At 37.7% G+C, this 19,371-nt stretch overlaps 1 protein-coding gene across 7 annotated transcripts in view; it reads right to left on the bottom strand.

The window, feature by feature from the left end:
• The window catches only part of PHF20L1 (PHD finger protein 20 like 1), a 53,423-nt gene that overhangs the window by 7,020 nt on the left and 27,032 nt on the right, over positions 1-19,371 (bottom strand). For 4 of the 7 annotated variants that reach the window (XM_065668983.1, XM_065668979.1, XM_065668984.1 and 1 more), the window contains 8 exons: positions 17,348-17,533; positions 16,934-17,140; positions 9,284-9,502; positions 9,041-9,097; positions 7,283-7,387; positions 3,826-3,990; positions 3,270-3,451; positions 1,231-1,330 (listed from right to left, as the gene is read on the bottom strand). In XM_065668983.1, the coding sequence (XP_065525055.1) occupies positions 1,231-1,330; positions 3,270-3,451; positions 3,826-3,990; positions 7,283-7,387; positions 9,041-9,097; positions 9,284-9,502; positions 16,934-17,140; positions 17,348-17,533 (1,221 nt within the window). The remainder of the gene's footprint in view (positions 1-1,230; positions 1,331-3,269; positions 3,452-3,825; positions 3,991-7,282; positions 7,388-9,040; positions 9,098-9,283; positions 9,503-16,933; positions 17,141-17,347; positions 17,534-19,371) is intronic. The other 3 variants (XM_065668986.1, XM_065668987.1, XM_065668985.1) reach the window with 1 other exon arrangement.

The raw sequence follows: 19,371 nt of genomic DNA, 5'->3' as shown, positions 1-19,371 counted from the left end.
ACTGACATTGTGAATGACTTTTTTCTCCTGACATAGAAAGAAAAGAAGTAATGGTTAGGAAGGAAGAGAAGATAAAAATTAGGGACGCAGTCTCTGCATAGCAGGGGATAACGAAGTACCTAGTACAGCGCAGGGAAAGAACATAAGACAAATTAGTTGGTTTTGATAAGAAAAAGCTTGACTGCTCAAAGAGTAAACCACACACAACTATCAAACAACACTCTACACCATCCTTTTAGATTCAGACTGGGGCAAATGGAAAAGTCACATCTTTCCAGCTCTTATTTTCCTGAATTTTCATCTCGGAAATGACAAATCAGAACTGTGCTATTTTACACTCTGCAAACAGTTTTCAGATTTCATTTCCCAAATTCAGAACAAAAGTCAATTTTGGAATGTAGTCTCACTGCCCTTTAAAGACATCTGGACTGCTGGATGTTTCACCAGAAGACACGTATGTGCATTTGCATCAATTGGAAGAAAGTTACTAGTATTCTGCCTGACAAATTGTACTTTTTTTCTCCAAGTAACTGCTAGGAAAAATGGGTTTATGGACAAAATAATTCTAAACCAGAATCTTCCTAATCAAATGTATTCAGTTTAGAAGTAAACAGACCTTCCCTAATTCTTACCAAACTTACCCTAACAACCTTCAAGATGAGCTGTTTGTGCACTAGCACTTACCATTAAAAGTGCTAGATTTTTTCATATTTTATATATTATTTCCATGTTTCATTTTTACATTTCAGTTCCACACCTTTAGTTACATAATACTGGACAATCGCAAACATATAAAATTGCAATTAATATAAAATGGCATCCTCAGCACAGCTGAGTGTACCACAGGAATTGGTCTTCTCTAAAGAGATATGTAAATGAACGCATGTGGATCCAAGTAGAGGCATACGGAGTGCTGAACAAGAATGATTTGTTTAAAAAAGGCTATTCAGACTACACCAACATAAAAAAGTGCTAATGTTAAGGAGTAATTAAGTTTCAAGAAGTAAAGTGATGGTAATTGAGATCATTAATAAGATGTAGCATAGCCGCAGAAGATGCTACTAACAGGAAAGTAAGTTTCTGCTCAGAGCCAAACCTAGAATCACTTGCCCCAAGAAAATATGCCAGATAACACAAAACAGACAAAGCTTTAACAGTTTAAGCAATGTACAATATCTCTGCTTAAAAATCCCAAGCAGACAGCTGCAGATAAAGGTGGTTTGCTCATACCTGGTGGATCTCTGCAGATATAACAGATGTACTGCTCTGGAATGCTGTCCTCCAACAGTCCCATGCATACACTGTGCTGCCAACACAAGCATTCTTCACACTGTCATCAGGAACAAAACAAAACCAAAAGGAAAAACTAAAACTGAGATAAGGAGATTCAAAACTCAGAAGCTATTTCTTGTGGTCAAAATGTAGAGAACAGCAGTTTAACTTAAATAGCTGGTTTGAGTAAGATTATTTTAGTTGGGCAATTTGTGTTTGGGTAGGCAAAGACATCAAACTAAAAAAGAGCTCTAGTTCTGAAAGTTACCTCAACCACAACTTCCAGACTGGGGAGGGGGGGGGAACAAACCATAGAAAAAGTCAAAGATATAATATTTAATAATATTTTATTACAAAATCCAGTATTTTAGCACCTAAATATTTAGTAGTGAAACATAAAACAGGAGTATAATATTACAGTAAAGTAGAAAGATAATGTAATACATTACAGCATAACAGTGAAAAGTAGAAAACTCTTCAGTTTAAATATATATATTTACAAAGCATCTCTCCAGTGCGCTAGAAAGATGTGTTTTTAATATCGCACCAATGGAAAATCTAAAAGAAAAAGAAAATGGAGAGAAAATGAAAGAGGAGAAACAAGAGAACAGGAGAGCAAAATAGAAGTGGTAAGACATGAGGACCTAGCAACAGCAAATTGGTTGCTCTCAGTGAGACAAGGTATAAAGAGGAAAAAAATCAGGCTGTCACTTGGACTCTAGAAATGGGCAGGAAACTCCCATTTAAAAATACATTTCAGTTTCTCAACTCAGTGTTTGCTGTGTCTTAAACATCTGCTGGTCCCTTCTGAAAGTCTCTCCTCTTTGCTTTGCCATGTTTTTGAGTATTCGAAACACCAAAGTCACCTTTCCTCTTGTCATACTGCAATGGCTACAATTTCCCCCTCCCCCTCTGTCCACAGGTTTCTACACCACTCCATTTTTCCACATCATGACTATAGCTGAGCTGCTGCTTAGTTCCTCCAACACAGCAATGAATTTCAGTGTGTTACCAGGGCTGGTCTTTGTGTCATTCATTTTCAACTCCTGTCATTTCCAAAAGACTTTAAGTCCATTAAGTAAGGACAGGACAGCCATCCTTGCCTCCTTCAAATCTCAGCTAAAAAGGTTCCATATTTTCAACAGAAACTGTACCACATTAATAGTTTAATACAAACCTGGTTTTTTAGTGGGGGGAAAAAAAAAACCACAGGAAGTTCAAGGCTTTTTTAAAGTTACTGACAACCAAGGTCTTCCCCACTGTTGGTTGCATCTGATCTAATCGCTGTATTATGAATTCCTTGAGACAAAGACTTTAAATTATTCATTACTAAATGGGAAATGCTCCCCTCATCGGAGTACAAATCAAAAAGCAGCAGGATCTACAGTCCATCAGCACCTGAACGCTGTGCAGACACCGTACACTCTTCTTTCCGTTTTTTCTATACCAAGTAAAGTGAAATTCTTAGGGGTTTCTAAAAATCAGATAGTTATTCTAGTTTGAGAAGTGCTATTCTGAAGATGAAGTGTGCACATCATGCACACATCAAAGTTATCGATAATATTAATGTCTGTATAGCAGAGGTCCTGCATACAGCTGAGATATATTCACAGTGAGCAGAGTCACTTCTACAACTGGTACTGCAAAGCACAAGGGCCAAACCAGAAGGGCTGGTATAATCGGGATGGTTTGAGGACAGAAGCCATAATCTGTGCAGGAAAGGAGATTTTATTCCAAATTTACTAACTGGCTATAAAGAAAAAAGTTACCTTTTCTTACAAACCTGTTCTACGTATCAAAGTCTTAGAGAAAATCCATCCTAGAGTAATAGTTTTGCTTACACCGAATAGAGCAATGTCAAAGGCAGACTGCACAAATACTGTTATTGTTCACTTCTATTTACAGCTCTCTATATAACTTGAATTTCCAACACATCAAAAAGACACCTTCACAATCAAGACATTCATACAGAAAACATACCCCCACATTTTTTTTACCTGAATCATAAAGCCATTCTCTTCATCCAGTTCACAAATGCATCTAACAATTTCATTTAGAGCATCGTCTTCATCCTGAGACTCTTCAAAGTTAGTTGAATCAAAATCCTGATTGTATTCATCACCACTAAGTAACAAACTCTCTGTAGAGGAATCATCCAAGAACTCCATATCTGAAAGGTCTAGTAAAAATAAACACATGTGAAACTGTGTGTGCAGAGACATGATAGTTTACAGACATACAAGGGGGGTCAGTCAAAAATCTTAACCTTCACATAGCAAAACACTAGCATACTGCATTTCTTGATGAATTCTGCAAAATACCTTTAACGTGATCTCCTCAGAAGCAAAATAACAACTCTTAACCGAAGCAAGTACAGTGAAGAACAGCTTGAGGAGTGTAAGAATTCTAATTTAAATAGATGAAGTATAAATCAGTTACCATATTTATAGCTCCAATCCCAAAGGTAGACCAAATTACTGCCTTTAAAAAAAAAAAATCTCTTTCTTAAATTATTAAACCTACAGACTGAAAGCTGCTGTTCAGCCAACCTACTTTCTCCACTAAGGTCAACAGATAAGATAGCTCTTGGATACTGGTACGATGTATTCTTCTCTGAGAACATACTGCGCAGAGTCAGAGAGCTCCCCGAGGACCGTGTTAATGGAGAGGAGCACCTGTCCAAGAACTCAACAGAGCTATCTTCATAATCTGAATAATCTGAAAAGGAAATAAGCCGCTGTTACAAAAGTAAAGTTTATGACAAATGGAAAAAATATTATGTTTATATTATTAATTATATAATATGTATTATTAATTTCATATAAGCATATATCATTTCCATTCAATTCAGAAGTAGCAGATATCAACACTGAGGTATTAGGATGATGAAACTGTAAATATGAAAAGCAAAAGCTCTTCATAACATTTTATTTAAAAAAAAATCTAGCATGAAACAATGAAGTTTAATAGCTAAGCCAAGCATTACCCATTTAACTTCCCCCAGCCCCCATCTCTGAATGCACAGAGCCCCATCCAACCTGGCCTTGAACAACTTCTCTGAGCAGCCTGTTCCAATGCCTCACCACCCTCACAGTAAAGAACTTCTTCCTAATATCCAACCTAAATCTACCCTCTTTCCATTTAAAGCTGTTATCGATACATTTCCTAATAAACAATCCATCCCCATCCTTGCTGTAAGACCCGTTTAGGTATCGGAAGGCTTCTACAAGGTCCTCCCAGGGCTTTCTCTTTTCCAAGCTAAACAGCCTCTCACAGCCTGTCCTGACAAGGAAGTTGCTCCAGCCCCTGGTCATCTTTGTTGCCCTCCTCTGGACCCACTTGAGCAGGTCCATGTCTGTCTTATGCTGGTCAAACAATAATTAAGAGTAGCTATTTACTCCTATTGGAACTTACTACTTCAAATATCAGTGAGTAATCACATTTCTACACTTTCATTCCAAACACAGACGCTACCACCTGTATCTAGAGTTTTCTTGTAATGAGTTCCACGATATGCTTCTCTCCTAAATACCTTCCATAAATCCATTCTTCATATTTACTTTTTCCTTCTGTCAAAACCAAATTATCTACCACATTTCCTAAGTATATCCACTGTAATGGAGTCAAGTCAATGAGCAGTTGACTGCTTCATGTTGTATTGCTGTCAACCTCACTGTAAGAAAGAATAAAACACTCATGTTTTACTCGCACAGCTTTCTGCATCTGGATTTATGACTGCTGTTTGCTGGGCACTGGGAGGTATATAGTTTTCTCTTAATATTTACAAGCACTGGATACGGCCCCTAGAAGTTGGAACTTACTCAGGGTACTTCTGCCAAGCTTCCGTTTCAAGAAAAGTTGGCAAAAAGTCCTCAACAACATAAAAACAAAGCAAATACTGGGCACGAGAACACAGCTCTGATGTTAATTTACAAGAGATACTCTAATTGAATCAGTTTGGATGAATAGGGTTTGCAGAATTCACTGCATATCAGAGCTGTAAGGAACCAGATAATCAACTGCAACCCAGACAACACAAAGCCTTAGACTCCCTGATCTCAAGCACTTTGTGGAATGGCCAAATATCATATGCTCAGATGAAGCCATCAGACCAACCAATTCCTCCTGAACTTTCCAAATTGTGCACTACATCAGCCTTTTCTGACAATTCACCTGAATTCCAGGATTCAACACCAAAGATGACAGATAACTTCTCCATTTATTTATTTCTTTGGAAATACGTGAAACAGAACTCTCAGGGAAACACTGTGTTCAAGTTTCCCTACCACAAAATATACTTTCATGGTTGTGAACTTACTTCAAATCTGCAGCTTAACTTGTTACCTATTAAAACCACTCCACTCCAAAGATTTTTTCAAATGCTTCATCATTACTTTGCTTATTTTTGTACAAGTTCTTTTTTAAACGCTTTTACATGAACAGCCAGTGTCATAAACTCAAAGAACAGAGGACCTGTAAAACATTGTTCTCACTCTTATCAAACTGCATTGAGAGTGGTGCCAAGGATACTGCCGTACACAAAGCGTTGGCACATTACTTTTGAACATCTTTCTAAACATGGAACCTGTGGAGAGTATTACCTCACTCTCCTGTGTTTTAATAATCACAGATGAAGCAGACAGGACTGCTTCAGGTCCTGGGGCCTTTATCTTTGTCTCTCGTATACCTAGCATTTACCAGTATCTTCTTGGAAATACTTAGATGACTGTCCAGTGCAAGTGCTCAGAGCCCCATCCAATCTAGCCTTAGTCTCCAGCGATGGCGCATCCACCACCTCTCTGGGCAGCCTGTGCCAGTATTTCTTCACCCTCAAAATTACTGCACTTCATATTCAAGCACTACGTGATTTGGGAACATTTTTCATGTTATAGCACAGATTTTGGACAGAAAACATGAATAACCAGTCTAAAGATCCACAAGGCATCTTTGAAAGTCTGTGGTCAGAAGCTCCTTTTAATTCATAGGGTGTTAGGTTTTCTTGTATGATAGGATTTAAAGTTTCACCTTCTCAAGACAAAAAGACAGAATGAGTCTGCATTTGGCCACACTGTTATTTTTATTACCATAATGTTGCAACTAAGACTGCACTGGATGCTAGAAAATGTAAACCAAGGCACCTGTAATATGATCTTGTGGGAAATTAAAAGAACCAGATGATGTGGAAAAGGGGAAGAAATACAAACAAACAGTAAAACTGTGCTGGTCAGCAGGACAGTTACCTTTTTTATTATAAAAGATAGAACACCCAAACATTGTCCAATTTTTCCATGGAAATCATGCCAAGGAGAGTTACAGAAGGGATGGAGCTAAAACTTGAAACCATACTTACAGGAGTACTCTCAAACAAGGAGAAAAAAAAAGCAGAGTTGTTTCGAAGGGGTTTTGGTTTGCTAAAAAAGTATAAGCTACCTAGAGCCTCATATCTAAAACCCAAATTATTTTTGCCCCTCTGGGCAAAGGAAATAACAGAGAAAAGAAACAGATGAGTGACATGGTCAAAGAGTCAAAATAAGGAAAGTGAGATGAAGACAAATGGAATCACCATTTGTCAAGACCACAGACAAGGCTGTTGCAACAGAGATGCTAACCTCAACAGTTAAGGATTAACTCTTAAGAAGGGGCTGAATTTTATACAATAAACCACTAAAATTCAGCAACACAGATACTAGAATAATTTTAATGTCCAAAAAAATTAGGCAGGATGCATATACAGAGCTTCCAATGAAGAATTTAAAGAGATGACAAGAGCAAGCCATCTTTTGAAGGAAGAAAAACCATATACGAAGTATCTACATCACATAATGATAGGCTATAAGCACAGAAAAGAGGTGACAGACAGTGTCCTTCCAATATTTAAAGCCAAAACTTATTCTTGGAATTTCTAAAATATGACAGTCATAGTCTTTAGAAACAAAATTTTAATACCTAATGCCAGGACTACATCCAGTGGCTTTGCTTATTTAGGAAAAGAACAGTAAATTGAACTCACCATGCTGTTTAGATTTCTTCTTTTTTTTCTTCTTCTTTTTCTGCTTTGATTTATGATCTTTCTCCTTTTTCTCTTTTTTCTCCTTTTCCTTTTCTTTCTTTTTACCTGAAATAGAAATGTAATGTTTTAACACAGTAGTGCCATTATACATTCCTTGCTTCATTTAGTTTAACCTAAACATGACATCCAAAATCAAGTATTCCAGCTGCTTAGTCTGATCACAATGATTCCGTTAATTTACTTCATATCCTGGGCATGTCTCATTAATTGCTGGTAGAATGGGTCAAAGGAATCTCTCTCAACGAACAGCAGTTTACCATTTTAAGTACTTCCAATATGAAGTAGCATAGCAGAAGACATAGCAAAGGACACAAAGTAAGTGACATTATTTAAGTGGCTTATAACATTTGTTTTACTTACAGCTTATAACAAAAAGACTCGGGCAAAAGAGAAAGCTTTCAAAAGAACAAAATCCCAAACTAAAAAGATATCATCTTAAAAACACTTATTAGGCCTGGTTCCTTTCTACATGAAATTTCAGTATCACAAATCTGCTGATGCTGTCAGCACCTTTTACTGCATAGCAACATGCTCATAGAAAACTGATTCTGACTAAAATGCATGATACATTTTCTACACCATGGTTCACTTCTACCCACTGCTGCTATACGCATGAGGACGAGTAATTTGTCTCAGAAACATGCTATTTATCCTGTTCATTTTCCCCAGACAAACATCCCACAACTTTTTCACTCCATCATCATTTTCTAAGTCATCAGCAGTGAGATAAATAACAAGGAAATCGACTTGTTACAGAAAATAAATCCTTAATGTCAGGATTTAAGGATTTCCTGCACACAAATTTGAGTCATTTTATCTTCTAAGGAAATACAGAATCAGAACTGTTACCTTGTGAACAAAGAAAAAATCACTTATGAGTTCTTGCCCATCTCTAATAATTTTTCCTATTTTTTCAAACACGGGATGAAACTACGGCCTTCTTAATTTATATTTTCTTTCAAGAATTGCCAAGTGTCTTGCTGCTAACATTGAACTGTTTTCTCCTCTTTCGTCTCCCATCCCAACTGATCAGTACAAGGAAATACAGACAGTTATCATTTATGTAACTGAAAAGTCTTGGGTTTTTTCCCCCAGGCCTCTCATAGGTCCTTCCAAACCCTTGTTATGGGCACTTTGATGTTATAGAATCATAGAATCATAGAACAGTTAGGGTTGGAAAGGACCTTAAGATCATCTAACTCCAGCCCCCCTGCCATGGGCAGGGACACCTCACACTAAACCATGTCATCCAAGGCTACGTCCAACCTGGCCTTGAACACTGCCAGGGATGGAGCATTCACAACATCCCTGGGCAACCCATTCCAGTATCTCACCACCCTAACAGGAAAGAATTTCCTCCTTATATCCAATCTAAACTTCCCCTGTTTAAGTTTGAGCCCATTACCCCTTGTCCTGTCACTACAGTCCCCGACGAAGTGTCCCTCCCCAGCAACCCTATAGGCCCCCTTCAGGTACTAGAAGGCTGCTATGAGGTCTCCACACAGCCTTCTCTTCTCCAGGCTAGTTGTTCTCTTCTACTATAAACTTACCATATATACAAAACCTGGTTTTAAGACCTAAAGAATAGAGGTGCAGCTGGGCCTAGGAAATATTTGATGCTTTTACATTTGTTCTTCACAGACATCAAGTGTTAAGAGAATTTTTCTTTTTTTCCTAATATTGTTGCTCTGTACGTACCATATGCTGAAGAACTTTTCTCTTCCAGTTTCCCTTTTCTCTCCATTCTCACAGCACCTGCCAATTGAAGAAGAATATATGACGTAAGTGCAATGTCTGGCTGATGACCTGCTTTCTTGTACAAATCATTAGATCATAAAAAGCCCTAATGGTACAAAAGAAGAAACAAACAATATTTTTCATGCCACTTTAGAATTACTCTTATTGTCTAAAGCACTGGAAACAAAAAGTATTGTAGTTTACCAACTTCTGAATGCTTGTCCTTCTCAATCACGTTCTTTAATATTTGCTCCTTCAGACTCTCAAAACTTTTCTCCTTTATGGGCACAGAGCACTGTATCTCTGTCCCTTCAGAGCTCACTGATGTGGAAGACCTCTTTTTTTTACTATTCTCTTTGGGTAACTTTAGACTATTGGTTAAAGGCATTTCCAGCTGCAAGGCATGTACATGAGACGAGGGTGCTGAAAACAAGAAGACAGATTTACTAGGCATTCCGTAAGGATTGCAGCCAGGTCACTGGCTGGGTCAGATCACTGCAATGTCAAGTATCGGTAATAATATCATCACAAGCAACATATAATTACTGCACATGAATGCCTAGGCCTTAGTCTTACATACAAGAAAATACATGCCACAGAAGGTTTCTTTGGTTTGGAATTTTCACTTGCACTGTTTAAAGTTCTTTTTGCTGCTACATTTAAGCCTTTTTGTTTCCTTTTTATTTCACTGTAACATAAACCCACCTGAACAGTAAGTGTTGAAGGTGCCGACACTGTCAATATCTTTTATGTTAACATTCCATGAAATGAACAGTGAAACTAAGCTTTGGTACATTTTTAGTGCTACAAGATTTACACTTCCACTTACTGAAACTTTCATTTATTTAAATCATTCACTGTCTTTCATGTATGTATTTAATCCATTTGAATTATATGCAAAATGCTGTGGTGATTTGTCAGAATCCAGTATCATATACTGACAATTCATATCTTGCACTATTCAGAAAAGCTTATTCAGTGAAATATGTAGTTGTTTTTAAATCTTTATGAGATGTAAATTAGGAAATAACATGGCAAGACAAAACTGAAATTATAACTTCATTGCTAATACTTATAACCAAGTAGGACAATGAAATTGTCAAATAATTAAACTAGAAGAAGAGTCATTTATAAATAACATTACTGAGGTCATTCAAGACTCTATTATTGTGTTCATCAACATTCTGAGCACTTCATTTAAATGTAAACTTCATCAGACCATTGAGACCATTGACCATCACATTTCAGGCCCATGCCAAGGACATACTGTACACAAAAATGCAGCTCTGCAGACTCATAAGGGGCTCAGGGTTCTGAATGCCAGCTGTAAACACTGGGAGGCACCAGTCACCTTTTGTGTATCTCAACCTTAGAGCCCAACAAAAGTATCTGCATGTAAAAAACCCTTGTGGGTTAAAGCACTGAACTGAAAAAGAAATGTCCTGACAAATACCTACTGGCAGTCAAGACATTAAAAAAGACATAGTATGAACCTGATCTGGAACGGGTTCTTTGAGCTTCCCCTTCTTTTCTCTTTTTTAAAAAATATTCAATAATAAAACAAAAACGCATTTAAATAAGCACGCCTAAGGTAATTTAGTAAATTCATCAGTCAGAAAAGGATTCTGGGGAAAAGGCAAGAACATCTCAGAGTTGATTCTGACAGCAGCCTTCCAGGCTTGGACAGACCAACCCAATTCTGCTATGATACAACATACAAGCTACAGGAAACTTATTCCATCTCCTAATCAGCCATCTCAGGAAAACAGTCAAAATGCCAGAGAGGGAGAGAGAATGCAGGAGCAGCAAGAGCAATGGAAAGTGGTACCTCACCTACCACACCACAGAGCACTTTTAAATGCCAATGTTCCCAGCTGCAAGATGCAAGACACCACCATGCCAGCAACCCAGCCAGCAGCCAGAAGCAGCTGCTCAGTTCCATGTGCTGGCTTTTAACATGAGACATAAGCTGCATGACCACAGCTGAGGCTACGGAAGCTTTTCCACTATCACAAATCAACCACCCCACCTAAGACCGTAATCTTTCAGGACTGGTTTCCTACTCAGGCTCTTGCCTTTGCCTGTATTTCAAGCAGACTTAGCTTGATGGGATACTTATCACTGACACAAAACACTATCCAAATTATGCCTTTCTTGGGTTTCCTAATTAACATTTGTCTCTGTTACAGGAATGAACTGCTCTGCCATCTGTGGAGCAGCGAGTATATTTTAGCACCTCGGTAAAAGAAAAGTGACATTTCTTCACATCATCATGCTATCAACGTCCTGTCTTGTTTCTTAAAGGAGCACAAAAGGATCACCCGAATGCACATAATTTGGTTAGGTCACTGCCATACTGATGAAAAAGATGCGAGAATACTCTATCCAAATGATCTCAAGGGAAATATAGTCTCAGTATTAGATGAATCAGTATTTAAAACTTCATTATTCAAGAGAAATCCTGACCTCGGATATTCAAACATGCTCTGACAGCCACAACACAAGAAACTTCAGTATCTCAGTTTTCAATACAAGCACATCTGACAAAGTAATCAGCTAGGAACTAAATAACCATTTGAGGGAATATTTATGATGGGCAGAAATCTGCTACAGTCACACAAATATCCACCTCAATGACAGAGCTCAACAGACCGCCTTTCTATAGTAACCTGAAAAGAGAAGTCACTGTTGCCTGAATACACTGTACTGTTATTCTTTGCTTTTACTTTTATGAATCAGAAATCATTCTAGATTGAGAATCTCAAATTATCAGATCCTAAATGAAGTGTTAAGACTTGCAAAGTCTGATTTTCAATCACTGAGCCTTAAAAGTAACCACAAAATTACACAAAGCAATCAACAGTCTACAGGCAACTAGCAAATACAGCAAGAAGAATATCAGTTTATAAAAGATTTCCTGTATGGCATTATTACCATATTTTTAACAGTTACTTTTAATTGCAATTTTATTCCTTTTGGAGGAGTCAAGTCAGCCATCTCCCACACAGTGAAGCGTGGGAGCTCTGCAATTAACACTCGGCAGAGAGAAAGATGCTTAGAGATTAGACTGGGTAAACTACTAATTATGTCTAATTATGTTTTAATATCAATTTTATCACTGGAAGACTGATATCAGATTGAAACTAAATGCAAACCACAGCACTTTCCAGCCCGGCTTATGACACTTGCCCAGTGCTACCTCTCCTGGTCTGGCACGGTGAAGCAACACAACCCTAAAGCGCAAGCACAGCACAGAACCCGGTGCTACAAGCGCAGCAGCACAGATGGGCTTTCAATGGGACCGCTTATTTCAGTTCAGCAAATTAAATTGTACCAATGTGAAGTGCCCTATTCTATTACATGATAGTCTGCTCCATGGCTTTTGAAGTTTCAACTTTCCTATTAACAGATATATCACAATCTGCATTAAAATTGAACTGAAATCATAACCTGACCATCATAAGTCATGGCTCTATCGTGATTAATTTTGTGGTTTGAATTCCCAGTGCGTAGGATGAACTTTGTATCTGAATGAACTTAAAATACATACACAGGTTAATACCAGATCCTGCACAAAACAGTATCTCACTTGCCTTCAGCTAACTACCCAAAGAATCAGCTGGGAACTTCAGGATGGAGATTAGAATGGCAGATATTCAAATCAGGGAGCAAAGCTGACTGTCAGTGGGTATTTGGGGTAAACAAACAGCTCTAAAGTAACAAGAGCTTTAGATCACGACTATAGATACCTCTTAAAAGCAGGGTAACCAAGACCACTGTCAAGAGTTTACTAAAGAGCAACCGATCTCGTTTTCTGACAATTTTGTTCAACAGCCATTTTTGTTCCTGCTGCAGTGAACTTATCCATGAAATTATGTAAAAATATATGTTCCCTCCTTTTAGTGTAAGTGCAAATTTCTCCCGTATAGTTAACCTAATGTTACGCTACCAGTAAAATCATCCAAACTGAGCTAGAACAAGAAAGAACAGCTAACAATAGTTATATTGGTAAATGTAACTATTTCCTTTCACTTCAATTCTAAAACCCAAACTGCTTGTTGCAATTATGTTTGCTCAATACATAATAGTTAAACACAAATGTATAAAGTTACAGAAACCAAGAATCACAAATTTAAGGAGAATTACTACTACAGAAACATCTGAACTTCATGAAGTTAGAACTGGATAACTGCAGTGTTCTGCGTGTATTTCCCACTGACTGTGATTGAAACACTATGAAAAGCTAAGTGACAGAAAGGACAGTTTGACAAATGAAAGCAAGGACTCTTAGCTATGTGCGGACAGTATCAGTTGATCCCAAGTAAGACCATACAGCAGTGTAGGCAAAGCAGTATCACTGTTCAATAATTAGCTGGTAGTGTACCAGTGCCTACCAACATACACAGTACTCCCAGGTAGCCTGTGAACTGAAGGAATTGATCAGTGTTGCCTTTAGAAGATGACAAGTTGTTGTTCATTTTGAGCAATGATTTTGAGATCTATGTGTTAATGAGCTGCCATTTATGCTTCCGCACTTCAGTGCGCCTCATCCCTCCCCTCTGGAAACACCAAGTTAGTATCTTTCGCATTAAAAAAAAAAAAAAAAAAAAAAAAAAAAAAAAAAAAATCATCGAAATACATCGTTTTCAACAACATAAAATTATTTTTTCAACTGACTCAACTGATAGCCTCCATTAGAAGTCTAAACTTCCAAATCCACAAACTGCATCTCTGGGTCTAAAACACTAGGGCTCTTTTACAGAAGGGTCAGTGAGCATACACAGCCTGTTCCAGTCTATATACTTCTGTTACCTCCCTAATTTCTGAACATAGCTACAGTTACCTACTTCAGTGATTACGAAGACATCAAGTCTAATGTAAGCGCACACAGCAAATTCCATTGTGTTGTCAAAAGCAGCCTGTCCAGACTGTCAATAAAAGCCAAACAGCAGAAATGTCAAAAAGACACTTTAAATAGTTTGTTCAGATTTTTAAAAAGCAGTTGCAGAATAGTCTGGATTTTACACAGAGCTCTCAATTTATAACAGCTAGAGTCACAGTGCCTTGACTAAATAATGCAATATATTAAATTACACTTAGGCAGGCAAATATTCCTGCTTAATGCAAGTTAACTTTTCTCTGCAATTTCGAGCATTAACAGGAATGAGAAAGGAAAGCACCTACTGGGCACCTTTCCTTTATATATTAGCTTGCCATTGTCTAAACATTGTTTCATTAGAAAAGTAGAGATAAAGTGGATTCTATTCATTCTCCTGAAGCATGCAAGGATTTGGTGTAATTATACATGCTTAAGTAACATGACTTGAGAATGTGTGCTATGTCAAAAGCAGAAAGATGCCTTCTAAAGCAGGCAACACAAGAAAAGCTACTCAAAAGTGTAAAGTTAACTCCAGAGGTTTCAAACCTGGACTTAAAAGTTACATTTTAGTTTCTCTTCCTATGAGATGACTATGAGACAAATGAGTTTCACCAGAGTTAAAAGATTGAGATGAACCCAAATGACACAGGAACAGTTAAGAGTCCTAGGGGTACTACTGACAGAGGCAGCTAGCTCCAAAACTGAATGGTTTAGTGGTAGACTAGGCAGTCCTGAGGTAACAGTGCCACTTGATGATCTCAAAGGTCTTTTCCAACCTAGCTGATTTCATGAGATCTCTGAGTTTAAGATACCAAACTGCTTACATTTGTCTTCCATCCCACAAAACTTCTACTACTCAAGTGGATGCTGGACTGCATCCTTCTGAAAACTCTAAAGATTTGGACAAGAAGTCGGTATGAAAGCTCAAAACAGAGTTATATAGATCGCATGGAGGAAAACTGTAATATGTGAAAGTTAGGAACAAAACAGATCTGTCCGGATGGCAAAAACCCAGATGACAAAAGGCAGTTGGCAAATCAGTTGAGAGCTCTTAAAATTACGTAGATCCCAAAAAACCTCCACTAAGCAGTATAAAGTATAAACTGTATTCGTCAGCATAGATTGCAAGTGCTTCCATCTTCCCATTCTGGGGTTAAATAGTAATACCAGATAGTATTGTTAGGGAGTGGTTTCCTCTGACACAGTGTGTAGACACGTCAAATGCTTCAGAGTCATAAATAAATGCGGCTATAATTGAAACATATAATTTCTTTAATTAAAAATTCAGCTGTGGCCAAGACCAAGACCCAGCTCAACTAATAAACAGGTACAAGTGTACTCATAGCTGCTGGGTTTAGAACCAGCTCCCTCAGAGTACATGCCAGTCCCAAGACAGGAGCAGGCATCAAAATAAATACCTGTCAGCATTACCAACCCCACACTAAATAATCCAGAAAACATATCAGAAAAGGTAGAAGTTAAATTCCTAGTAACTGAAATCAGTTCCAATAAACAAGAAACAGATGGTAGTTGGATGCTGGTAGTTTCTTTTACAGTCGTGTTCTAGGAGTGGGCAAATATACATCTCCCAGAAGCACTTCTCTTCATTGCACAAGACATAGTAGTTTCTCCAGGAATGTGCGATTCTACTGCTATACAATGTATCAAAGGCAAATGAAGATTGTCACACGATTTCACTTGAGAAATTAAGTAATTTTTTCTTAAAAGCTTAACTGGAATCTCATTAGAAATTCCCATTGCCCTTATTTTGACAAATTAGTTTGAGAGAGTAATAGATTTTTCTTGAGAAAGGATAATTACAATCATCCATTTTAATCTATGTAATATCGATCCAAGAATCCTACCCGGCTTCTGCTACGCACCAGGCTAAATAGCTTTGTTACAGCTCAGTAGCTATTTCGCTACCAAGTCCTATTTTTTGAAGTGAAGCAATCACCTTAACACTGTCAGTGTGAGCAGACACCCAAGCAGGGGCTATACATACTAAACAGCGTACTTCACTGCCCTAGTGAGCACTGCAGCTTAATGCAAAGCTGTTATTCCACCCCCAAACAAGACTAAGTTATAGTTTGAGTGCCATAATTACATATTTCAAGGTAATGTTGTCATTCCTAACCATTGATCATATTAACAAAAAACTTCCTCAGCAAGGTACAATAATGGGATTTTTTTCTCCTCTTACTTTATTGAGCTATCTTCTCATTTAAATGCAAAATCACAACAATAACAAAAAAAAGGGCTTGTGAGAGAATTCTTTCTTGGAAGCCAATTAAAAATGGTAGAATACTCACCCACATAAAAAAATACTTATGGAAAAAGTATACGGACATCTAACATACATTGGATGAAAACAGCCCACTTTTAGGGCCCATAAACCACTTTATCAACCCCCTCCCAAATCTCTTTATTGCCTCTATCCACATGATTCACTTAAACCACAGTAGCCAGGAAGCTGCTACAAAGTGAGAGGCAGCACAGAGTTCCAGTACTGGGCCCTGTGCTGACTCTGTGAGGGTGAACCAAAGCTACATACATAATTCTTAGGGTATTTCTCATAAATATTTTCAAGTAACATTTCACAGCAAACAAATGACAAAATTTCCACTACAAACAGAAGCAAAGGTAGAGGAATGCTGATAGTGTTTGAAAATGCTACGAAGTTTTAAAGGTGAAGCCACAGAGAAATGAGTACATCTCAATTTACTGTATGTTAGTATGTTAGTAACTTCACAAGTTATTTTTACAAGTTTTAACAAAATCAATCTAACTAAATACTGCTCTTTATATTCCATAAACTCAGACCCTCCTTAAAGTGTGTTAGAAAAAGTGCTAGTGCAGCTCAAAGCCAGTGGAAGATGAATATGCAGATGGAGAGACCCCAGGAAGAGTTGCAGGCTTGTACGTTTTAACCCTAGAACTATACACCTAACTGGTTGTATACTGAATCTCTTTACCTGACGCTGTTGTAGCTACTCTTCCATCAGTTACTGCTTTGGAAGAAAGATATGTAATCATCTGAATATCTTCCTTGTCTTTACTGGGGTATTCATTACGGAAAGTGGATTCTGTGGATAATGGTGCTGTAACTTCCGAACTACGGCTTAAATCAAGAGGGAGACATGGTCCACGCTTCTCAAGTGACATATGAGCAACATCAGGTACTACACAAAAGAAAAAATGTAGTATTAAAAAAAGATACATAGGTCCAACAAACAACAGTTTGGATTGCAGCGTTACATAACATAGGAACAGCATTCAGCTTTAGCTACGGTAAGTCAAAATATCCCATTAGATGAAAACCGTGAAAGGTCTCATTCTTATGATTCTATTTCTCTTGGGCAGTTCTTTATTAGATTAAGATACATTACCCTCCAATTTTGATGACTGTTGGTTTTGACCACTGATGGAGAACACTTTTCCATCAGTAACTGAAGAGGGAGAAGAAACTTTTTCTACAGAATCATCAGGCAAGGAGCAAGTGGCTAAACGCTGTGATCTTCTTCTCCGTTGGCTATGTTTGTAGGATCTAGGGGAATTCACTGGCTGTGATGGACCTAAAAAGAGATCTTTCAATGTTCATGAAGCAGAGAGATATACCATAATCTTACCGCAGTATCTGAGATCTAAAGATGGGGAGTGCTTTAAATAGCTCTTATTTGCAAAGCTGGTAATCACAGCAGAACTGGTAAAAGTAATTAAAAGACTGTGAGTACCAGGAGCAAAAAAGAGAGTTATGCTCTAGACATGAGTCTGCTTTTTGCTTATTATACATTATTAGGGCACCTACTTCCCCACTGATAAAGGCTGTTGGTTTCCAATAAGCAACCCCCCATATAACCCAGGAGATCAGGCTACTTATAATGGAAGGGGGCAATAGGATTTAACAGTAAACAGAACATATGATCACACTTAAGGATCTAAAAAGTCATGGATAGTGTTAACATACAACTTAACAATCAAAAGCAGTGGTTAATTTTATATCCCACCTCCTGTCTTCTGCTAACCTGATATCAATACCCCAACTATATGTCAAGCGCACACTGCCAACGCATGGCACAGTGAGAAGGGTCAAGAACCTTGTACTTAAAAATAAAGGAGGGAGGATTGATATAGGTTAATATAGGCCTGATTCATTAAAAACAAAACACCCATACTCCCCTACGCCTCTCCGATTTTTACAAACTTTTGCCTTCTTAAAGCATTTAAGTCATTATTCTACTGTGAATCCCTGTGCTCTCCTTTTCTTAAGCACTTTTTAGAGTCCAAGATGTACAGATTTAAAAATAAAGAGGCAGCAAAACTGAATTTCCTTTAGAGATTGTAAAGACTCAGAAGCAAAGGACTAAAAGCACTAACAAGGTCTAAGCTATTAATTAAACAAGTTTTAAATTAGCTGATTTTTGAACTATTGCTACAGAGAAATCTAATCTAATCCAAAATACAAACATGCTCAAGGAAAACTACTTACCATTGGTTTAGGGATAGGGAGGGAAGCTGCATACAAGAAAGATTTATGGGGACAAAATACAATCTATACCAGTGCATCCTGAATAAATAAAGATGGCTAAATTTGCACCCCTCCCACTCCCATTCGTTCCAAGCTATATGTGAGAAAAAATTAAAAGAAACTTATCTCTTAAGAGAAAATATCATAACAAGGCTGGGGGGAAACAAAAGATGCAGGTTTAATCTTCCATCTTCAATCACTATTCTAAAAGTGAAACAAAAATGTAGCTTTCGACTTAGTGGAACCCACATTTATTTTCATTCTTGGACTCATCATTTAATGTTCTCCAGGGTAGAAAGAGCCTCACCCTAACTAAGCAACACTAAAAACCTAGTGCGATTTCAAAAAAGAAATAGGAATATTTTAATATTGCAAAAAAATAGCCTATTCAAGGATGCAGCATAAACCTTTCCCTGTTCTGCTGACAACCAGTACTTTGGTATTTTGCAAATCAGTCACACGTTAAGAAGCTGGACACCCACGGTATTTTTCTGAGACAAAGAAACCCCACCACAGATCTTGAACCCATCTTCTATTTCACATCATATTTGGAGGGATTATCACCTAAGGTGAAGCATACCACAGCCAACAGCACATTCAGCCTGCTGAAGGCAGGATTTCTCAGAGAAGGAAAGGTCCACAACCAAGGTGTACGTCTTTTCTTTTTAATGAATCAGGCCCCTTCAGAAGGGAGGGTTCGTTTTTCCTCTATCACTGTTACAACTAACATGGAGATTTAAGTGGGAGGGAAAGCCAACCATTAAAAGCCACGACTATAAATGTATTATTTAAATGTCTTATTTCCGGTAGAGTAATTCAGACGCCTTATTATGTGACTTGACTTTTAAAATACTAAGCTACCCCTAATTCTCCCAACTTGGCCCT

The sequence above is a fragment of the Lathamus discolor genome, chromosome 2, assembly GCF_037157495.1.
Source record: "Lathamus discolor isolate bLatDis1 chromosome 2, bLatDis1.hap1, whole genome shotgun sequence".
Taxonomy (NCBI): Eukaryota; Metazoa; Chordata; class Aves; order Psittaciformes; family Psittacidae; genus Lathamus; species Lathamus discolor.
The sequence above is the reverse complement of the archived record's forward strand: the minus strand, read 5'-3'. Positions and strand labels throughout refer to the sequence as shown.